The 22,183-nt window shown below is 47.4% G+C and overlaps 1 protein-coding gene across 1 annotated transcript; it reads left to right on the top strand.

Annotated features, from left to right (window-relative positions):
- The first annotated feature begins 980 nt into the window (after positions 1 to 980).
- Positions 981 to 4,401, top strand: LOC109743838 (cytochrome P450 76M5-like). Its single transcript, XM_020302917.4, has 2 exons — positions 981 to 1,887; positions 3,540 to 4,401. Exons 1-2 carry the CDS (start codon positions 997 to 999, stop codon positions 4,152 to 4,154), a joined length of 1,506 nt encoding a protein of 501 aa, XP_020158506.1. The 5' UTR covers positions 981 to 996; the 3' UTR covers positions 4,155 to 4,401.
- Positions 4,402 to 22,183: the final 17,782 nt, after the last annotated feature.

Consider the following 22,183-nt stretch of genomic DNA (forward strand, 5'->3'; position numbering starts at 1 on the left):
CGTGCACTTTGCATCCGATCAATACGTCGAGAATTGCATTGCCAAACCTAGTCTCCTGCATGCGGCTTCTTAGGAATAGAAAAACTCAACTAGGGCAAGTGGATTATCTAGTTATGTCACCCTCCTATCCGCTAATCTTCTGGTTTTACTGTCACTCTCCCAACCCTTGCTTCGCTTCCAAGTCCCACACACAGCCCGAGTATTTTTACCCTCGCCGGAAGAGTCAGAGAGAGAGGATGCGCTATTCGCTGATAGCCGTCCGCCCTGTTTGTTTAACCGCAACTGGCATGTCGGCCCTGGCAAGGCGACACGTCTGCCGACCGTCGGCTCCGCTCAATCACCGAGGCGCGCTCGCTGGCGGCTACTCCGCGAGACTGGCAGCGATATGATTTTTCAAAAGAAAAACACCGCGCCGCGCCGCTCGCGCAAAACTTGGAGGTAGTCCACCTTCTGGGCGGTGGCGAGCTCGTATTCTATTCGCCATCGTGTTCGTGCACACCAGAAGGGAGCCAGTCCAGCATTACACCACCCGTCCAATCACGCCCGGGAATCCTCCGGTGGGCGGTTGGGTGGGCGGCCGGGGAACATGCTGCTACCATCAAAAAGTCAGAGCCGTATCCGTAATCAAACACTAGTGGCTTTGCACAGGTAACATGGGTGGATGCCATTTGCAGCTAACATTGCGGGAGTAATATATGTTGGCATGAGATTTGCTGGATCTGGAGAATCGGAGGATGTCTGTGGCTTTATCACGTACGCCTCCCGCTGATTGCTACTGGAGTTTGGCAAACTTAAATGTGTATTGATGTTTATATTAGTAAAGGAACAATGACGTCCAAGATTAGTGATTCTGCTTCTTGTAATTTGTATATGTACTGGTTAGTTTATGCATACATCTCAGAAAATTATGCTTGGGCCGCTATATAAGACCGGGAGTACTGCTCAGTCGATTCCACAACTGCCATAGCATCCTAACTCCCTAAGTGTCGAATTAAAATGGAGACTTCTACTATACTATGGCTCCTCTACGTCTCGGCCGCCTGTTGCATCCTCTACAAAGTCTTTGTCCGCGGCAAAAACAGCCTAAAGACGAGCTCCAGCTATGCCCGACGGCCGCCGGGCCCGGCGCCAATCCCTTTCATCGGCAATATCTTCCACCTGCAAGGCGAGCCGCACCACGCCCTGGCAAGGCTCGCTGGGGTGTACGGCCCCGTCATGTCCTTGAAGCTCGGCACGACCACTGCCATCATCGCCTCCTCCGCGTCGGGCGCCCGCGACATCCTGCAGAAGTACGACCACCTCCTGGCCGCGCGGTCCATCACCGACGCCGGGCGCGCGCTGGGAAACCATGAGCGCTCCATCGTGTGGCTGCCGTGCACCAGCCCGCTGTGGAAGCGCCTCCGCGCCGTGTGCACCAACCACCTATTCTCGGCGCGCGGCCTCGACGCGACGCGGGCCGTGCGGGAGGAGAAGGTGAGGGAGCTGGTCGGCTCCCTCCGCGCCCACCACGCCGGCGAGGCCGTGGACGTCGGCCGTGTCGTGTTCTCCGGGGTTCTAAACCTCGTGTCCAACGTGCTGTTTTCCGAGGACGTGGCCGACATGAGCTCGGACCGGGCGCAGGAACTAGAGGTCCTCATCAGGGGCATGGTGGAGGAGTTCACCAAGCCCAACTTGTCGGACCTCTTCCCGGTGCTCTCTGCGCTAGACTTGCAGGGCCGCCGCCGGCGCACCACACAGTACCTGAGAAGGTTCAATGACTTCTTCGACCCGATCATCCGCCGCCGTATGAAATATGAAGGTGAAAGGAAAGATGATTTCTTAGACGTGCTACTCCAGCTTCATTCGGTGGATCAGCTCAGCCTCGAGGCTCTCAATTGCTTTCTTTCGGTACGTACGTAAGTCATTTTCATACTAGGAGTACTTAGCTAGCCAGTATATGCTGGTAACCTAGTACTAAATGGTGTTGTGTCCGTACAAAAAGTACTACACAATCCAAAGGATAAATCTTCTCGGGCATTTTTGCACTATGCGAAAATTATCATCTGAATCGGTTGCAAAAAGGTCATAGCAAAAAAAAATCAGTTGCAAAAGGTGAAACTAGAGGCGATGGCTTAAAAAAAAACTTTAATATAACGGTGTACTACATCGAGGATCTTCTTATTAAAGTTTAGTTTCTTCCATGTAATCTGATGCACTCTGTAGATATAGTGCGATTAGAAAACATCTCCATTTTTTATAGTTCACATATGGTTTAGATGGAAATGATAACATTGTCATAGAAAAATATATCATGTAGCTTTTAGTTTACTAGTATTGTAGTACTTATATGAGTACGGCGTTTTGGAGGACGAGCTCCATGGAGCTCTTTTTCTGAAACAAAAAAAAATCGAAAATCAGCTTTTGAAGTTTCAAAAAATTATGAAAACAATCACACACATTCATCCAGATGTATTTTTTTGCGAGAAAGATGTATACTATATGTGTGTAAAATTTAAAGATGATATACATTATGGTGAGAACTACGTACACAAAATGACAAATTCACACATTTTTAATTCTGAACAGTGCGTGTATTATTTAAAACTTTCGAAATCATGGTTTTATCATTTTTAATGTACTCTCACTATAATGTATATCACCTTCAAATTTTACACACATATAGAATATATATCCGTATGAACGTGTGCGATTGTTTTCAGAACTTTTTGAAACCTATATTTTCAAAAAAGAGCTCCATGGAGCTCCTCCTCCATCTAGCATTTTCGTACAAATACAAAATATAATGGTGCCAACTCAAAGAAAAATGTGAAATTGTGTATCAAAGATATGAGGCATCAGGCATGTAACTGGATAAACTGCCGGTGCCCTTACACGTTACTCCCCTCACGGGGCACCTCTTATCTTTAGAGATTTTTAATTGTGGCAGTGATCGATCAAGGATTTGTTTCTTTGGTTTCTTATGTCAAGTGCACGTGCGTAGGCTGCCGGATATCAATATGTAGACTTGCACTAGTGGTCTAGTGGATAGAGCGACCGCTATCGTGCCACTCGATCATCTGACCTATCAACATTGACTAATCATTATTCATGCAGAAGCAGGCTACGCACTCCATCGATATTAATTATGCAATTAGATATCTCTCACGTCTAGGGAACGATATTAACTGTTAGTATCGAGGTTGAGAAAGCACCAGGAGTAAGCATGGAGTTTGGCCTTCGCCTTGTGTCGTCTAGGTGACGCTTAAGCTTCCTAGGCGTGGCTTAGGCAGTCATATAGTTTTAACTATCAGTGATGTGTTCATGGTATTATATGTGTATATATTAATTTAGAGCACATAAATAAGGAAACTACAACAACTTTCACTGAAATATGATTCATTTGACACAGACTTCCAATTAGACCCTATGCAAGGCGTTTCGTCATTGCCTACGTGTAAGCATGCCTTAGCGAATCCTAGGCACCGCCTCTTTCAACAAAGGTTTGTACTAACACTCCAACAGGGACCTAAACTAACGAGAAAAATATTCTGTGTCTCCAGGATTTGTTCGTGTCAGGGGCGGAGACTAACTCGATCACAGTGGAGTGGACGATGGCCGAGCTACTCCGGCAACCGGCCGTGATGTCAAAGGTTCGCGCCGAGTTGCGGGAAACTCTCGGCCCGAAGCAGCACCCTGACGAGTCCGACGTCGATAGGATGCCATACCTGCGCGCCGTGGTGATGGAGACCATGCGGCTTCACCCGCCGAGCCCACTCTTGATGCCGCACGAGGCCATGGCCGATGGCGCCGAGGTCGGCGGCTTTGCGGTGTCCAAGGGCACCAAGCTGATCGTCAATCTGTGGGCCATCATGCGAGACCCAGCGCTGTGGAAGCAGCCCGAGGAGTTCATCCCTGAGAGATTCCTAGGGGCGGACATGGATTTCCGGCGCAAGGACCACGGGGAGTTCATGCCGTTCGGGGCAGGGAGGAGGGCGTGCCCTGGGACACCCATGGCCACGAGGGTGGTGACGCTGATCCTTGCGTCCGTGCTTCACGCGTTTGAGTGGAGACTGCCCGATGGGATGCAACCGTGCGACGTCGATGTTAGGGGCCGGTTTGGCACGTCGCTCAAAATGGTCACGCCACTCAAGGCCGTGCCGGTGCCGTTGTTCTAGTAGCTAGAGTTGCGCCGATGTCCTTCTTAATTAGTCTCATTATGCACGCAAGGCGCACATGGTCACTGCGGCTATTTGATTTCAGGTTGATTTGAAAATCATCCTTAGGTGATACTGTGAGACAAGTGATCACAGTCATGTAAAAATACTAAACTGTGAGACAAGTGATCACAGTCATGTAAAAATACTAAGTGACGCCAATGAAGGACAAATCTTAATTTCAGTGCAAGCTTCGGCTTGACACGTAGATCAGCAAAGGGCCGAGTGTGAACTAAGCAAGCCTAGCTTAGATGATTAGGGTTTTTATGGTGAAGCAGCCCATTAATATTTAAGTTCTAGACTTGGCACTGGGTGCTCGCACTTGTCTAGATTTATTTCAGCTCTTCTGGCGATGTTTGTTTAGTAGGGGGAGACGTTCCCGTCGATTATGGAGGCGTCTATGATGACTATCTCAAGACACGATGTCGGTTCATTATTTCAGAGGTGCTCATAAGGATAGGGTGTACGTGCGTGCATTTACGAGGTAAGTGTATGCGCATTTATATGCGCGTCAGTGGCTGTACCATGTTAAAAGAAATAGTAAGGTCCAAGTGCACAGTAAATATATCTTTTTTCCAAAAAGAAAGATTACCTCGACCCTACATCAATCGATGCACACAACCATTTATTAGGAAGTTTCAAGTATTAAGCTCCAATAAAAGAAAATAAAAAATATAGGACAAATTGCCATGACCGGCAACGATAAGACAAAATGCCTACACACACCCTATTATTAGACCGTCAGATGTAGCTTGTACTATCGTCTCCCATCACTACATCCATTGGCCATAAGCTTCCTCGCTACCGCATGATGTAGTATGACCACATATGGATTCATCCAAATGCTCTACATAAACTATAAATAATTTTTTTGAATCTTTGCTCTGTTAAACACATAATCATTCCGACAATTTCGAATAGCCCAAAGTAATGCACAAACTCCCATAGGAATTAGTACCGCAATATTATGCTACACCCCACCTAAGCTGTTACTAAACATTAAAAGACGCATGTATTGTTCGCCACATAAGGCTGGCAAGTGGGCAAAGAAATAAGTGTTGAATTGTTTCCTCGTGGTCACATAAACAACACACTACCTTCACACCTACCTTTTGCCAAATTACCCTTGGTAATGGCATCTCTAACGCCTACTAGCAAACCTCCCGCATGCGTTTGGATCGTGCTGCCCGGATAGTAGAAGCCATCCAAAGCAGGCCTGTATCGGTCTGCGACGCGGTCCCGACTTGATTTCTCCCGTAAACTGAAGACAAACAGGGGCCAGGGGAGCTTTGCGGGTGTCCGGGCCGATCCCACACCCGTTTCTGACAGCCCTGGCCCACCAAAACCCCTCCTCCCTCGCCCTTGCGCATTCCTGCCCGGTGCCAGCTGCCCGCATTCATGCCACTATACAGCGGGCCGCTCAACATTGAGACGGCTCAGGGCGGACGCGACCCTCACTACCTCTGTCAATCTCCCACAGAGCTTCACCGCCCGCGACGCGTCTCCGGTGTCCGCGCATGTTCAATGCCAGAGATGCGTGACTGGACGGGACATGATGGATATCTACCACGTCTGTTCAATGTCGTTGTTTGTTTGTATACCGCCATTAAGCAGGCTCGCTGGCCGAGAAACCCACTTCGGCGCCGCGCATTGACGCACCCTGATGCATCGCCTCACCGGAATCAGTTATTTAAAGGCGGCCACACCCGGCTCTCCACACCACACTACAAGCCCCTCCCTCCCATCCTCCTCCCTTGCACTGCATCTGCAAATGACCGCGGGCGGTGAAAGCTCCGTGGGAGAGCCTTTCCATGGATATGAAGCACGCCGTGGCCGCCCTTGCCGCCGCGTGGCAGATCCGCCGTGCCAGGAAGATCGAGGTCGGCTGCCGGCTAGCTCGCCCGAGGTCTCCCACGACGAGGACGACACCACGATGGACTCCGACAACACCGCCCCTGCCCCCGCACCTCTTATGCACGCTTGTTTCACCATGGAGTAGGTGCAGGCGCACTACAATGCCTCCATGGCGGAGGTGCAGCCTACATCGGTGCCTTTGTCGGTGTTCAAGCCGGCGCAGGAGGAACATCGGTACAACCTATTCCTCCTGGAGCAGCACCGGCTGACGGAGGGCCAAATCTACGGCGAGCGCGCAAGCGAGGAGGCCATGGCCTCGGCGAACCCCAACTTCATCGTGGAGCAGCATGCCATCTACGATGCTGTCCGTGCTCAAGCCGTCGCTCGCTAGGAACCGTCTTTCGCGGAGGCGCAGTTTCAGGCGATCGCAGACGAGAACAATGCCAGTTGCGCCTCCTACGCGCCGCCGACGAACCATCAGGCTGCCCGATGGGACGACAACAGTGCCAGTGCCACCATTTCCATCGCGGACCTCACGTCCACCAGCGACGGATAGGTCGCAGACTCCTCCAAGAATGAGTAGGTCACGGGAGGCGGCAGGGCTTGTGTCTCATGTGGGCCGGTCCGTCTCCCGTGTTCTACTCTTCCTCGCCGGAAACAGTACCTTACTTCATCGGTCTTATCGCTGGTGCTCATGGAGACGGCGGATAGAGGACGACATGGGCTTGGACGCCGGCTGCCGCCACTGTAGGATAGGTTTAGGGCTGGGTCATTTTTTTCTAAATGTTCAAAATGTAACGAAAATCCATCGTGATTGTATCAAATCCGTCATGTTTATATGAAATTCGGCCTTGTTTGCGCGAATTTCATCCGGTATGTTGAAAAGAGTTTGAAATGTATGTGGCTATGGTGGGATGGAAGCCTCCCGCATCCGTGTCCGCGGACTGCCCCCCCCCACCACCGCGGACGGATGTGGGACCAAATTTGCGGGTTGTCGTTGGGGATGCCCTAAGGATCACACCCTTGTGTACAAACCACATGAAAATCTTAATTTAGAAGAAACTTTGGTTTTCGATATATGAAGTGGCCGAATAACCGGTTTAGTATTAATCAAGTCCATGTACATGGTTAGTGAGAATTCATCCTAGCCAATGGGCTTAAGGAGTTACCAATAGTTTTGAAGATGGGTTAGTGAGAATTCATCCTAACCAATGGGCTTAAATGTGTGATGGTCCATGCCCCTTCCCAGGTGTAGCTATGGAGGATAGAAGAGGCCCAACAGCAGTAGGGCGGCCCATGCACACTACTCAACGTCCACCGACAATCCGAAATGCATCAGCACCTTGGAGGAGACGAATAATCCTCTTCGAATTGGACTAACCAACCCTGGTCAACTACCAAACGTAGCATAGGACAACTCTTTGGAGAGAGGGAGGGGGCGAGAGTGGACGTTGATCAACATCATCATTAGACTTACTTGCAACAACCATAAAGATAGCAAGCATTCCTTGGATAAGACAGTCATGGCAGCAAAAGAAACTAGCCTCATCTCTTCACCAACAGAAAATAGACGTACCCGAGATACCTGTTGGGTAACGTAGCATGCAATTTCAAAAAAAAATCCTACGATCATGCAAGATCTATCTAGGAGATGCATAGCAACGAGAGGGGGAGAGTGTGTCCGCGTACCCTCATAGACCGAAAGTGGAAACATTAGCTTAATGCATTTGATGTAGTCGAACGTCTTCATGATCCAACCGATCAAGTACCTAATGTACGACACCTCCGAGTTCTGCACACGTTCAGCTCGATGACGTCCCTCGAACTCTTGATCCAGCAAAGTGTCGAGGGAGAGTTTCGTCAGCACGACGGCGTGGTGATGGTGATGGTGACGTGATCCGCACAGGGCTTCGCCTAAGCACCACGACGCTATGACCGGAGGAGTAAACTGTGGAGGGGGGCACCGCACACGGCTAAGAGAACAATTGATGTGCTATGGGGTGCCCACTGCCCCCGTATATACAAGAGGAGGGGAGGAGGCCACCGGCCTAGAGGGCGCGCCATGGAGGGGGGAAACCCACTAGGACTCCTAGTCCTAGTAGGTTTCCCCCTTCCTTCCTATGGAGGGGGGAAGAGGGAAGGGAGAGGGAAGAGGAGAAGGAAAGGGGACGCGCCCCCTCCCCTAGTCCAATTCGGACTCCCTATGGGAGGGGGGCGCGGCCACCCCTTGTGGGCTGCCTCCCCTCTCTCCTATGGCCCATGTAGGCCCATTACTTTCCCCGGGGGGTTCCAGTAACCTCCCGGTACTCCGAAAAATACCCGAAATGACCCGGAACCATTCCGGTGTCCGAATACCATCGTCCAATATATCAGTCTTTACCTCTCAACTATTTCGAGACTCCTCGTCATGTCCGTGATCTCATCTCGGACTCCGAACAATCTTCGGTCACAAAAACACATAACTCATAATACAAATCATCATCAAACGTTAAGCGTGCGGACCCTACGGGTTCGAGAACTATGTAGACATGACCGAGACACATCTCCGGTCAATAACCAATAGCGGAACCTGGATGCTCATATTGGTTCTTACATATTCTACAAAGATCTTTATCGGTCCAACCGCAATGACAACATATGTTATTCCCTTTGTCATCGGTATGTTACTTGCCCGACATTCGATCGTCGGTATCCTCATACCTAGTTCAATCTCGTTACCGGCAAGTCTCTTTACTCGTTCTGTAATGCATCATCCCGTAACTAACTCATTAGTCAGTTTGCTTGCAAGGCTTATTGTGATGTCCATTACTGAGAGGGCCCAGAGAAACCTCTCCGATACTCGGAGTGACAAATCCTATCTCAATCTATGCCAACCCAACAAACACCTTCGGAGACACCGGTAGAGCATCTTTATAATCACCCAATTACATTGTGACGTTTGATAGCACACAAGATGTTCCTCCGGTATTCGGGAGTTGCATAATCTCATAGTCAGCGGAATATGTATAAGTCATGAAGAAAGCAATAGCAATAAAACTTAACGATCATTATGATAAGCTAACGGATGGGTCTTGTCCATCACATCATTCTCTTAATGACGTGATCATGTTCATCAAATGACAACACATGTCTATGGCCAGGAAACTTAACCATCTTTGATTAACAAGCTAGTCAAGTAGAGGCATACTAGGGACACTATGTTTTGTCTATGTATTCACACATGTATCCGTTTTCCAGTTAATACAATTCTAGCATGAATAATGAACATTTATCATGAGATAAGGTAATATAAATAACAACTTTATTATTGCCTCCAGGGCATATTTCCTTCAGTCTCCCACTTGCAATAGAGTCAATAATCTAGATTACATTGTAATGATTCTAACACCCATGGAGTCTTGGTGCTGATCATGTTTTGCTCATGGAAGAGGCTTAGTCAATGGGTCTGCAACATTCAGATCCATATGTATTTTGAAAACTTCTATGTCTCCCACCTTGACTTGATCGCGGATGGAGTTGAAGCGTCTCTTGATGTGTTTGGTTCTCTTGTGAAATCTGGATTCCTTCGCTAAGGCAATTGCTCTAGTATTGTCACAAAAGATTTTCATTGGACCCGATGCACTAGGTATTACAACTAGATCGGATATGAACTCCTTCATCCAGACTCCTTCATTTGCTACTTCCGAAGCAGCTATGTACTCCGCTTCACACGTAGATCCCGCCACGATGCTCTGCTTGGAACTGCACCAACTAACAGCTCCACCATTCAATATAAATACGTATCATGTTTGCGACTTAGAGTCATCCGGATTAGTGTCAAAGCTAGCATCAACGTAACCATTTACGACAAGATCTTTGTCACCTCCATAAACGAGAAACATGTCCTTAGTCCTTTTCTGATATTTCAGGATGTTCTTGACCGTTGTTCAGTGATCCACTCCTGGATTACTTTGGTACCTCCCTGCTAAACTTATAGTAAGGCACACATCAAGTCTGGTACACAGCATTGCATACATGATAGAACCTATGGCTGAGGCATAGGGAATGTCTTTCATTTTCTCTCTATCTTCTGCAGTGGTCGGGCATTGAGTCTGACTCAACTTCACACCTTGTAACACATGCAAGAACCCTTTCTTTGACTGATCCATTTTGAACTTCTTCAAAACTTTATCAAGGTATGTGCTTTGTGAAAGTCCAATTAAGCGTCTTGATCTATCTCTATAGATCTTGATGCCCAATCTATAAGCAGCTTCACCGAGGTCTTTCATTGAAAAATTCTTATTCAAGTATCCTTTTATGCTATCCAGCAATTCTATATCATTTCCAATCAACAATACGTCATCCACATATAATATTAGAAATGCTGCAGAGCTCCCACTCACTTTCTTATAAATACAGGCTTCTCCATAAGTCTGTATAAAACCATATGGTTTGATCACACTATCAAAGCGTATATTCCAACTCCGAGAGGCTTCCACCAGTCCATAAATGGATCGCTGGAGCTTTCACACTTTGTTAGCACCTTTAGGATCGACAAAACCTTCTAGTTGCATCATATACAACTCTTCTTTAAGAAATCCATTAAGGAATGCAGTTTTGACATCCATTTTCCAAATTTCATAATCATAAAATGTAGCAATTGCTAACATGATTCAGACAGACTTAAGCATTGCTATGGGTGAGAAGGTCTCATCGTAGTCAACTCCTTGAACTTGTCGAAAACCTTTCGCAACAAGTCAAGCTTTGTAGACAGTAACATTTCCGTTAGCGTCAGTCTTCTTCTTGAAGATCCATTTATTTTCTATGGCTTGCCGATCATCGGGCAAGTCAACCAAAGTCCATACTTTGTTCTCATACATGGATCCCATCTCAGATTTCATGGCGTCAAGCCATTTCGCGGAATCTGGGCTCATCATCGCTTCATCATAGTCCGTAGGTTCATCATGGTCTAGTAACATGACTTCCAGAACAGGATTACCGTACCACTCTGGTGCGGAACGTATTCTAGTTGACCTACGAGGTTCGGTAGTAACTTGATCTGAGTTTCATGATCATCATCATTAACTTCCTCACTAATTGGTGTAGGCATCACTGGAACTGATTATTGTGATGAACTACTTTCCAATTCAAGAGAAGGTACAACTACCTCATCAAGTTTTACTTTCCTCCCACTCACTTCTTTCGAGAGAAACTCCTTCTCTAGAAAGGATCCATTCTTAGCAACAAATATCTTGCCTTCGGATCTGTGATAGAAGGTGTACCCAAAAGTTTCTTTTGGGTATCCTATGAAGACGCAGTTCTCCAATTTGGGTTTGAGCTTATCAGGTTGAAGCTTTTTCACATAAGCATCACAACCCCAAACTTTAAGAAACGATAGCTTAGGTTTGTTGCTAAACCACAGTTCATATGGGGTCGTCTCAACGAACTTATATGGTGCCCTATTTAACATGAATGCAGCTGTATCTAAAGCATAACCCCAAAACGATAGTGGTAAATCGGTAAGAGACATCATAGATCGTACCATATCTAATAAAGTACAGTTACGATGTCCGAACACACCATTACGCTGTGGTGTTCCAGGTGGCGTGAGTTGCGAAACTATTCCACATTGTTTCAAATGAAGACCAAACGCGTAACTCAAATATTCGCCTCCGCGATCAGATCATAGAAACTTTATTTTCTTGTTACGATGATTTTCCACTTCACTCTGAAGTTCTTTGAACTTTTCAAATGTTTCAGACTTATGTTTCATTAAGTAGATATACCCATATCTGCTCAAATCATCTGTGAAGGTCAGAAAATAACGATACCCGCCGTGAGCCTAAACACTCATCGGACCACATACAACAGTATGTATTATTTCCAATAAGTTAGTGGCTCGCTCCATTGTTCCGGAGAACGGAGTCTTAGCCATCTTGGCCATGAGGCATGGTTCGCAAGCATCAAGTGATTCATAATCAAGTGATTTTGAAAGCCCATCAACATGGAGTTTCTTCATGCGCTTTACACCAATATGACCTAAACGGCAGTGCCACAAATATGTTGCACTATCATTATTAACTTTGCATCTTTTGGCATCAATATTATGCATATGTGTATCACCACGATCAAGATTCAACAAAAATAGACCACTCATCAAGGGTGCATGACCATAAAAGATATTACTCATATAAATAGAACAACCATTATTTCTCTGATCTAAATGAATAACCGTCTCGCATCAAAAAAGATCCAGATATAATGTCCATGCTCAACGCTGGCACAAAATAACAATTATTCAGGTCTAAAACTAACCCCGAAGGTAGATGTAGAGGTAGCGTGCCGACGGCGATCACATCGACCTTGGAACCATTTTTGACGCGCATCGTCACCTCGTCCTTAGCCAATCTTCGTTTAATCCATTGCCCCTGTTTCGAGTTGCAAATATGACCAACAGAACCAATATCAAATACCCAGGCGCTACTACGAGCATTAGTAAGGTACACATCAATAACATGTATATCAAATATACCTTTCACTTTGCCATCCTTCTTATCTGCCAAATACTTGGGGCAGTTCCGCTTCCAGTGACCAGTCCCTTTGCAGTAGAAGCACTCAGTTTCAGGCTTAGGTCCAGACTTGGGCTTCTTCCCGGGAGCAGCAACTTGCTTGCTATTCTTATTGAAGTTCCCCTTCTCACCTTTGCCCTTTTTCTTGAAACTAGTGGTCTTGTTAACCATCAACACTTGATGCTCCTTCTTGATTTCTACCTCCGCAGCCTTAACCATTGCGAAGAGCTCGGGAATAGTCTTTTCCATCCCTTGCATATTATAGTTCATCATGAAGCCTTTGTAGCTTGGTGGCGGTGATTGAAGAACTCTATCAGTGACACTATCATCCGGAAGATTAACTCCCAGCTGAGTCAAGTGATTATGATACTCAGACATTCTGAGTATACATTCACTAACATAACTGTTCTCCTCCATCATGCAACTATAGTACTTGTTTGGAGACTTCATATCTCTCAACTCGAGCATTTGCTTGAAATATTAACTTCAACTCCTGGAACATCTCATATGCTCCATGACGTTCAAAACGTCTTTGAAGTCCCAATTCTAAGCCGTAAAGCATGGCACACTAAACTATCGATTAGTCATCAGATTTAGCTTGCCAGACGTTCATAACTTCTGGAGTTGCTCCTGCAGCAGGACTTGCACCTAGCGGTGCTTTAAGGACGTAATTCTTCTGTGCAGCAATTAGGATAATCCTCAAGTTACGGACCCAGTCCGTGTAGTTGCTACCATCATCTTTCAACTTAACTTTCTCTAGGAACACATTAAAATTCAAGGGAACGGTTGCACGGGCCATAGATCTACAACATAGATATGCAAAAAACTATCAGGACTAAGTTCATGATAAATTAAGTTCAATTAATCATATTACTAAAGAACTCCCACTTAGATAGACATCCCTCGAGTCATCTAAATGATCACGTGATCCATATCAACTAAACCATGTCCGATCATCACGTGAGATGGAGTATTTTTCAATGGTGAACATCTCTATGTTGATCATATCTACTATATGATTCATGTTCGACCTTTCGGTCTCAGTGTTCCGAGGCCATATCTGTACATGCTAGGCTCGTCAATTTTAACTTGAGTATTCTGCACGTGCAAAACTGTCTTGCACCCGTTGTATGTGAACGTAGAGCTTATCACACCCGATCATCACGTGGTGTCTCGGCACGACGAACTATCGCAACGGTGCATACTCAGGGAGAACACTTATACCTTGAAATTTAGTGAGGGATCATCTTATAATGCTACCGCCGTACTAAGCAAAATAAGATGCATAAAAGATAAACATCACATGCAATCAAAATATGTGACATGATATGGCCATCATCATCTTGTGCCTTTGATCTCCATCTCCAAAGCACCGTCATGATCTCCATCGTCACTGGCTTGACACCTTGATCTCCATCGTAGCATCGTTGTCGTCTCGCCAACTATTGCTTCTACAACTATCACTACCGCATAGTGATAAAGTAAAGCAATTACATGGCGATTGCATTTCATGCAATAAAGCGAGAACCATAAGGCTCTTGCCAGTTGCCGATAACTTTTAAAAAACATGATCATCTCATACAATAACTTATATCACATCATGTCTTGACCATATCACATCACAACATGCCCTGGAAAAACAAGTTAGACGTCCTCTACTTTGTTGTTGCAAGTTTTACGTGGCTGCTATGTGATGAAGCTATGTACCTAGGGTAGGGTCATAGGCCTGACCTAGACACCCTCCCCAAAGACATCACCCTAAGGTCATAAGCATTCGAAGGGTAGCATCATCCACTCGACCAGAAGCATTCCACTCGGAAGAATCAATGTCACTCGACCGTAACATAAACCACTCGACACACAGAAGACCTAAAGTCGCTATGCACAGCAACGGTCGGACGTTTACTCGTAGACTTAATGGTCATTTATATCACTTTAATACGGACATTACATGTAACGCTCCCTCTTTATGTACATTGAACTCCTTGTAACATGGGCTGGCTGGGGCCCTGGCGCACTCTATATAAGCCCAGTAACACAAGGGTTCGCACCCCTGTAACACACACACGCATAATCCAGTCGACCGCCTCCGGGCTCCGAGACGTAGGGCTATTACCTCCTCAGCGAAGGGCCTGAACTCGTAAAACTCGTGTGTACAACTTCGCCATAGCTAGGATCTTGCCTCCTCATACCTACCCCCCATTCTACTGTCAGTCTTAGAACCACGACAGTTGGCGCCCACCTTGGGGCAGGTGTCTTAGCAACTTTTTGGTGAAGTTGCAATTTTTCCGATTCCCATCATCATGGTTTCCGGCAGAGGATTGGCTGAGGGCCACGAGATCCGTCTCGGCGCGCTCGTTTTCGTCGCCGATGACTCCGCCTGGCTTCAAGAAGCTCCACTCGACGTCGAGGCGCTCCCCATCCGTGGGGCAACGCACTTCTGCGCATGCGTCCGCGGCGTCCTTCTCTGGCAGCCATCGACCCAGTATCGGTCGGCTCGTGTCGCGTCCTCGCTCCCCGCTGTTCGCCGGTGCAAGCGTTCCGGTCGGTCGCGGCTCCAGCGGTGGGTGAGGCATGCGGTGGCCCGTCAGTCGGCCACCCCACAAGTCGCGGCAATCGAGCCCGACGAAACTCTCTACGGCCTGTTCGTCTGGCTCTGTCGAGACCGCATCCGAGTGCAACAACAGTGATCCCGCGGCGGAAGTCTTGATGGTCGACGGACCACGTAGTCCGCCTGGCTTCCGCAACGAAGACAGCGGTGATGGTGGTGGCAATCCGTCGCGCATCCACGAAGAGTACCGTCCCGAACCCCTTTCGTCGCAGCAGAGGGAAGAGCTTCGTCGCCGCAACATGGATGCACTCCACACTCCTATCGTTGGAGAAACCCCGGAGGCCCGGGCCTTGGAGGAGGCGCGCTTGGCCAACTTGGCTGAGCGCACTTGGCTGGAGAACCTCTAGCATGCACTCGACGAGCGTGCTCGGCAGCGAATTCCTGAGTCAAGTCGACGACAACTTTTTCCGCCTCAGCCTCAGGTATACCGCACTCCGATTCAAAATCTCACTGCTGCGGCCCGTATAGCCGAGTCAATTCAGCCGTCCCAGTCAGAAGCCGGTAGGGGTTTGATGCAGATCCGGGCTTTGCTCCGGGCAGCAGGAGTACAGAACACAACAGTGTCTCAGTCGCGGAATAGGATCCATAGCAGGTCTGTGGTGGCAGATATAGTTCAGTCGGCCCACAACCCAAGATCGCCCCCGCGGCGTGAGGGACGTGGACACCGACAAGATCAGTACAGGAACAACGAGCAATATGATGACCGTCGTTGAGTCCCCACACCCCCTCCAAGGAGTGGGTCATATGTGCCTCGGCAGCATGATGACAGGCGCCATCACAGTGGTGGGCGAAGAATACCAGTCGACCCCAGGGAGCCGGGCTTTGATGCGAGATCCATTCTCGTTCAATGTCTGGTTGACAGGAACAGAGCACACAGAGAGGGCCATGACAGAGATCACCCGACTGGCAGCAGAGTGCATGTTTCAGGTCCAGAGTGTTTCAGTAGAGCCATCAGAGCTGCAGTGATTCCTCCCAACTTCAGGTTGGCGACTGGAGTCAGCAAGTTCACTGGTGAGTCCAAGCCTGACACTTGGCTTGAATATTATCGAGTGGCTGTACAAATTGGTGGCGGCAACGATGAAGTGGCCATGAAACACCTTGCTACCTCTTGAGCACTGCGTTGGTTTTCCCTTGAAGAGGAAAGGGTGATGCAGCAAAGTAGCGTAAGTATTTCCCTCAGTTTTTGAGAACCAAGGTATCAATCCAGTAGGAGGCTACGCGCGGGTCCCTCGCACCTACACAGACAAATAAATCATCGCAACCAACGCGATAAGGGGTTGTCAATCCCTACACGGTCACTTACGAGAGTGAGATCTGATAGATATGATAGGATAATATTTTTGGTATTTTTATGATAAAGATGCAAAGTAAAATAAAAAGCAATGTAAATAACTAAGTGTTGGAAGATTAATATGATGGAAAATAGACCCGGGGGCCATAGGTTTCACTAGTGGCTTCTCTCAAGAGCATAAGTATTTTACGGTGGGTGAACAAATTACTGTTGAGCAATTGACAGAATTGAGCATAGTTATGAGAATATCTAGGTATGATCATGTATATAGGCATCACGTTCAAGACAAGTAGACCGACTCCTGCCTGCATCTACTACTATTACTCCACACATCGACCGCTATCCAGCATGCATCTAGAGTATTAAGTTCATAAGAACAGAGTAACGCTTTAAGCAAGATGACATGATGTAGAGGGATAAATTCATGCAATATGATAAAAAACCCATCTTGTTATCCTCGATGGCAACAATACAATACGTGCCTTGCTGCCCCTACTGTCACTGGGAAAGGACACCGCAAGATTGAACCCAAAGCTAAGCACTTCTCCCATTGCAAGAAAGATCAATCTAGTAGGCCAAACCAAACTGATAATTCGAAGATACTTGCAAAGATAAGCAATCATACATAAAAGAATTCAGAAGATTCAAATATTGTTCATAGATAAACTTGATCATAAACCCACAATTCATCGGTCTCAACAAACACACCGCAAAAGAAGATTACATCGAATAGATCTCCACAAGAGAGGGGGAGAACATTGTATTGAGATACAAAAAGAGAGAGGAAGTCATCTAGCTAATAACTATGGACTCGAAGGTCTGAGGTAAACTACTCACACTTCATCGGACAGGCTATGGTGTCGATGTAGAAGCCCTCCGTGATCGATGCCCCCTCCGGCGGAGCTCCGGAACAGGCCCCAAGATGGGATCTCGTGGGTACAGAAGGTTGCGGCGGTGGAATTAGGTTTTTGTCTCCGTATCTGATCGTTTGGGGGTACGTAGGTATATATAGGAGGAAGGAGTACGTCAGTGGAGCAACGTGAGGCCCATGAGGGTGGAGGGTGCGCCCAGGGGGGTAGGCGCGCCCCCCTACCTCGTGGCTTCCTGGTAGCTTTCTTGACATAGGGTCCAAGTCCTCTGGATCATGTTCGTTCCGAAAATCATGTTCCCGAAGGTTTCATTCCGTTTGGACTCCGTTTGATATTCTTTTTCTGCGAAACTCTAAAATAGGAAAAAAAAACAACAATTCTGGGGTGGGCCTCCGGTTAATAGGTTAGTCCCAAAAATAATATAAAAATGAATAATAAAGCCCAATAATGTCCAAAACAGAATATAATATAGCATGGAGCAATCAAAAATTATAGATACGTTGGAAACGTATCACACCTTCCTCTGATGTTGGAAGGATCGGCCAAAGCATGGTTGAATCAGTTAGCACCTGGCAGTATATTCAGTTGGGAGGAACTCGCCCGAGTGTTTGTCAGAACCTTTGAGGGTACTTGCAAACGACCAGCAGGTCTGACAGAATTGCAGCATTGCATGCAGAAACCGAGTGAAACTTTGAGAGATTTCATTCAAAGGTGGACCACTTTGCACCACACAGTGGAGAATGTGTCTGAGCATCAGGCAGTTTGTGCCTTCAAGGAAGGCGTGAAGTATCGAGAGTTAGTCCTGAAATTTGGTCGGACAGGAGATATGTCCCTTACTCGGATGATGGAGATAGCCACTCGGTATGCTAACGGAGAAGAAGAGGATCGGCTCCGCAGTGGGAAGAGCAATCCAGTCGGTCAGGATACAGGAGGTACTTCCAATCGGAAACAGAAGCGTAAGTCCGAGCCAGCTGCTCCTGGTGAGGCTTTAGTTGTGGCTCAAGGAAAGTTCAAGGGGAAGCCCAAAGGGCCCTGGAATCCCAAGAAAGTGAAAGATCAAGCCGGAAATTACGTGTTGGATTTACCATGCCACATTCATACCAAGAAAGATGAAGAGGGTAATCTGATTTACCCTTAGCATACCACTCGACAGTGTCGACTCCTGATCCAACAGTTTCGAGAGAAACAACCCAATGAGAAGGAAAAAGAGTCAGACAAGGGTGACGATAAAGAAGAAGATGATGATGGTTTTCCCAACGTTAACTCCACTCTGATGATCTTTGCTGGTATCGAGAGCAAAAGTCGATTGAAAGTTATCAACCAAGAAGTGAACATGGTTGCTCCGGCAACACCAATTTATTTGAAGTGGTCCCAGACCGCCATCACATTCGACCAATCTGACCACCCAGCTCGTATAGCCACCCCTGGGAGGCAAGCGTTGGTGGTTGACCCAGTTGTTGAAGGCACTCGACTGACTAAAGTGCTGATGGATGGTGGTAGCGGCCTGAATATCCTTTATGCTGAGACCTTGAAGGGAATGGGCATTCCGATGTCCAATCTTAGTGAAAGTAATATGAGTTTTCATGGTGTTATACCCGGCAAGAAGGCTGAATCACTCGACCAGATCGCCCTTGACGTGGTTTTCGGTGATTCCAAGAATTACCGCAAGGAAAAGTTGACATTTGAAGTAGTGGGTTTCCAGAGTGCTTATCATGCCATTCTGGGTAGGCCTTCCTATGCCCGTTTCATGGTTCGACCATGTTACGTGTACCTCAAATTGAAAATGCCTGGTCCCAGAGGAGTGATCACTATCACTGGCAATCGGCAGAAAGCAGAAGAGTGCTTCCAGAAGGGCTCAAAAATCGCCGATGCACAAATGGAAGCAGTCGAAATGCAAGAATACAGGAAGAATGCAGATCCGAGTGATTTGCTCGCTCCAAGAAGCCTGCCACAGATTCTGCATTTCAGCCGTCTGGTGAAACAAAGCCGATTCAGATTCACCCGACCGATCCTGATGCTGCTCCTACTCATATCTCAACACCACTCGACGGCAAATAGGAAGAAGCGCTCATCCAGTTCCTCCGTGAGAACTGGGACATCTTTGCATGGAAACCTTCTGACATGCCGGGTGTACCCAGGGGACTGGCTGAGCATCATTTGCGAGTCGACCCAAAAGTGAAACCAGTCAAGGAACATCTTCAATGGTCCGCCGTATGGAAGGGAAAATCAATTGGTGAGGAAGTGGCTCGGCTCCTGGCAGCTGAGTTCGTCTGAGAAATTTACCACTCCGAGTGGCTCGCCAATGTTGTCATGGTCCCAAGAAGGACGACTCACTTCGCATGTGCATTGACTTCAAGCATATCAATCGGGCCTGCCCTAAAGATCATTTTCCTCTCCCCCGCATCGACCAAATCGTCGACTCGACTGCGGGGTGTGAGCGCTTGTATTTTCTGGACGCCTATTCCGGGTATCATCAGATCCGACTGTATGGACACGATGAGATAAAGACAGCTTTCATCACTCCATTCGGGTGTTTCTGTTATGTCACCATGCCATTCGGCCTCAAGAACGCCGGAGCCACACTTATGAGGATGATTCAGAAGTGTCTGCTCACTCAAATCAGTCGGAATGTGGAGGCGTACATGGATGACATTGTGGTCAAGTCGCGCAAAGGTTCCGACCTGCTGACTGACCTTGCTGAAACCTTTGCCAACCTGAGAAGGTATGATATCAAGCTTAACCCATCAAAGTGCACATTTGGAGTCCCTGGTGGAATGTTACTCGGTTTCCTCATTTCTGAGCGAGGGATCGATGCAAACCCAGAGAAAGTTGGTGCCATACTCCGGATGAAAGGCCCTGTGCGTGTGCATGATGTCCAGAAGCTTACTGGTTATTTGGCCGCCTTGAGTCGATTCATCTCTCGTCTCGGTGAAAAGGCCTTGCCTCTTTACCGTCTGATGAAGAAATCTGACAAATTCGGGTGGACTGACGAAGCTGACGCAACGTTTGCAGAGCTCAAAGCCCTGCTTTCCACCTAGCCGATGCTTGCTGCTCCAATCAGCAAAGAGCCTCTACTGCTTTATATTGCAGCCACTGGACAAGTTGTCAGTACAGTGCTCACGGTCGAGAGGGAAGAAGAAGGAAAAGCCTATAAAGTTCAGCGCCCAGTGTATTATGTTTCGGAAGTCTTCACTCCGTCCAAGCAGAGATATCCACATTATCAGAAGCTTGTTTACGGGATTTACATGACCACGAAGAAGGTTGCTCACTATTTTTCTGATCACTCCATTACAGTCGTCAGCGACGCACCATTATCTGAAATTCTGAACAACAGAGATGCAACCGATCGAGTGGCAAAATGGGCGATTGAACTCCTTCCATTGGATATCAAGTTTGAGGTGAAGAAAGCTATCAAGTCCCAAGCAATTGCATATTTCCTTGCCGAGTGGGTCGAACATCAACTCCCGACTCAGATTCACTCGGAGCATTGGACCATGTTCTTTGATGGATCCAAGATGCTGAATGGTTCTGGTGCTGGGGTAGTTCTGGTATCCCCCCGAGGAGACAAACTCAGATATGTCCTCCAGATTCACTTTGATTCCTCCAATAACATAGTTGAATATGAAGCACTCCTGTATGGGTTACGTATGGCCATTTCACTCGGCGTCCGTCGCCTCATGGTCTACGTAGACTCGAATTTGGTGGTTAATCAAGTGATGAAGGAGTGGGACGTCAGAAGCCCAGCTATGACTGGTTACTGTAATGCAGTGAGAAAGTTGGAAAAGAAGTTTGAGGGGTTAGAGCTCCATCATATACCCCGACTGAAAAATCAAGCAACTGATGATTTGGCAAAATAGGTTCCAAGAGGGAGGCCATTCCCAGCGATGTGTTCTTGGAACATATTCATACACCTTCAGTTCAGGAAGATCCTTTCACTGAAGAGCCCCACAACCAAAGAGTGCCACTGATCCGACTGAAGTTGAAATCCCAGCCGTGGTCGACTTGATCATGGAGGTTTTGGTCATCACTCCCGACTGGACAGTGCCGTACATTGCATACATTCTTAGGAAAGAACTCCCAGAGGATGAAGAAGAGGCTCGACAGATCGTCCGTCGATCTAAAGCCTTTACTGTGATAAGAGGACAGCTGTTCAGAGAAAGTGTAACTGGAATCAGCCAGAAATGCATAACACCGGAAGAAGGTCGAGTGATCCTCAACGACATCCACTCGGGGACCTGTGGTCACCATGCGTCCTCTCGGACCATTGTGGCCAAAGCATACCGAGCGGGATTTTATTGGCCACGAGCAAATGAAATGGCAAAGGAAATAGTCTACAAATGTGAAGGTTGCCAGTTTTACTCCAACATGTCTCACAAGCCTGCATCAGCCCTGAAGACCATTCCACTCGTCTAGCCCTTTGCTGTTTGGGGATTGGATATGGTTGGACCTCTGAGGACTGGTAGGAGCGGCTTCACTCATGTGCTCGTAGCAGTCGACAAGTTCACCAAATGGATTGAAGCCAAACCTATAAAAAATCTTGAAGCCAGTACTGTCGTCAGCTTCATCAGAGAGTTAACATTCAGATATGGCGTTCCCCACAGCATCATCACTGACAATGGGTCGAACTTCGACTCTGATGAGTTCAGAGCCTTCTGCTCTTCCCAAGGTACTCGAGTTGACTATGCTTCAGTCGCCCATCCCCAGTCGAATGGACAAGCTAAAAAAGCAAACGGATTGATTCTCAAAGGACTGAAACCCCAGTTGATGCATGATCTTAAGCATGCAGCAGGCGCCTGGGTTGATGAACTTCCATCAGT

The sequence above is a fragment of the Aegilops tauschii genome, chromosome 5, assembly GCF_002575655.3.
Source record: "Aegilops tauschii subsp. strangulata cultivar AL8/78 chromosome 5, Aet v6.0, whole genome shotgun sequence".
NCBI lineage: Eukaryota > Viridiplantae > Streptophyta > Magnoliopsida > Poales > Poaceae > Aegilops > Aegilops tauschii.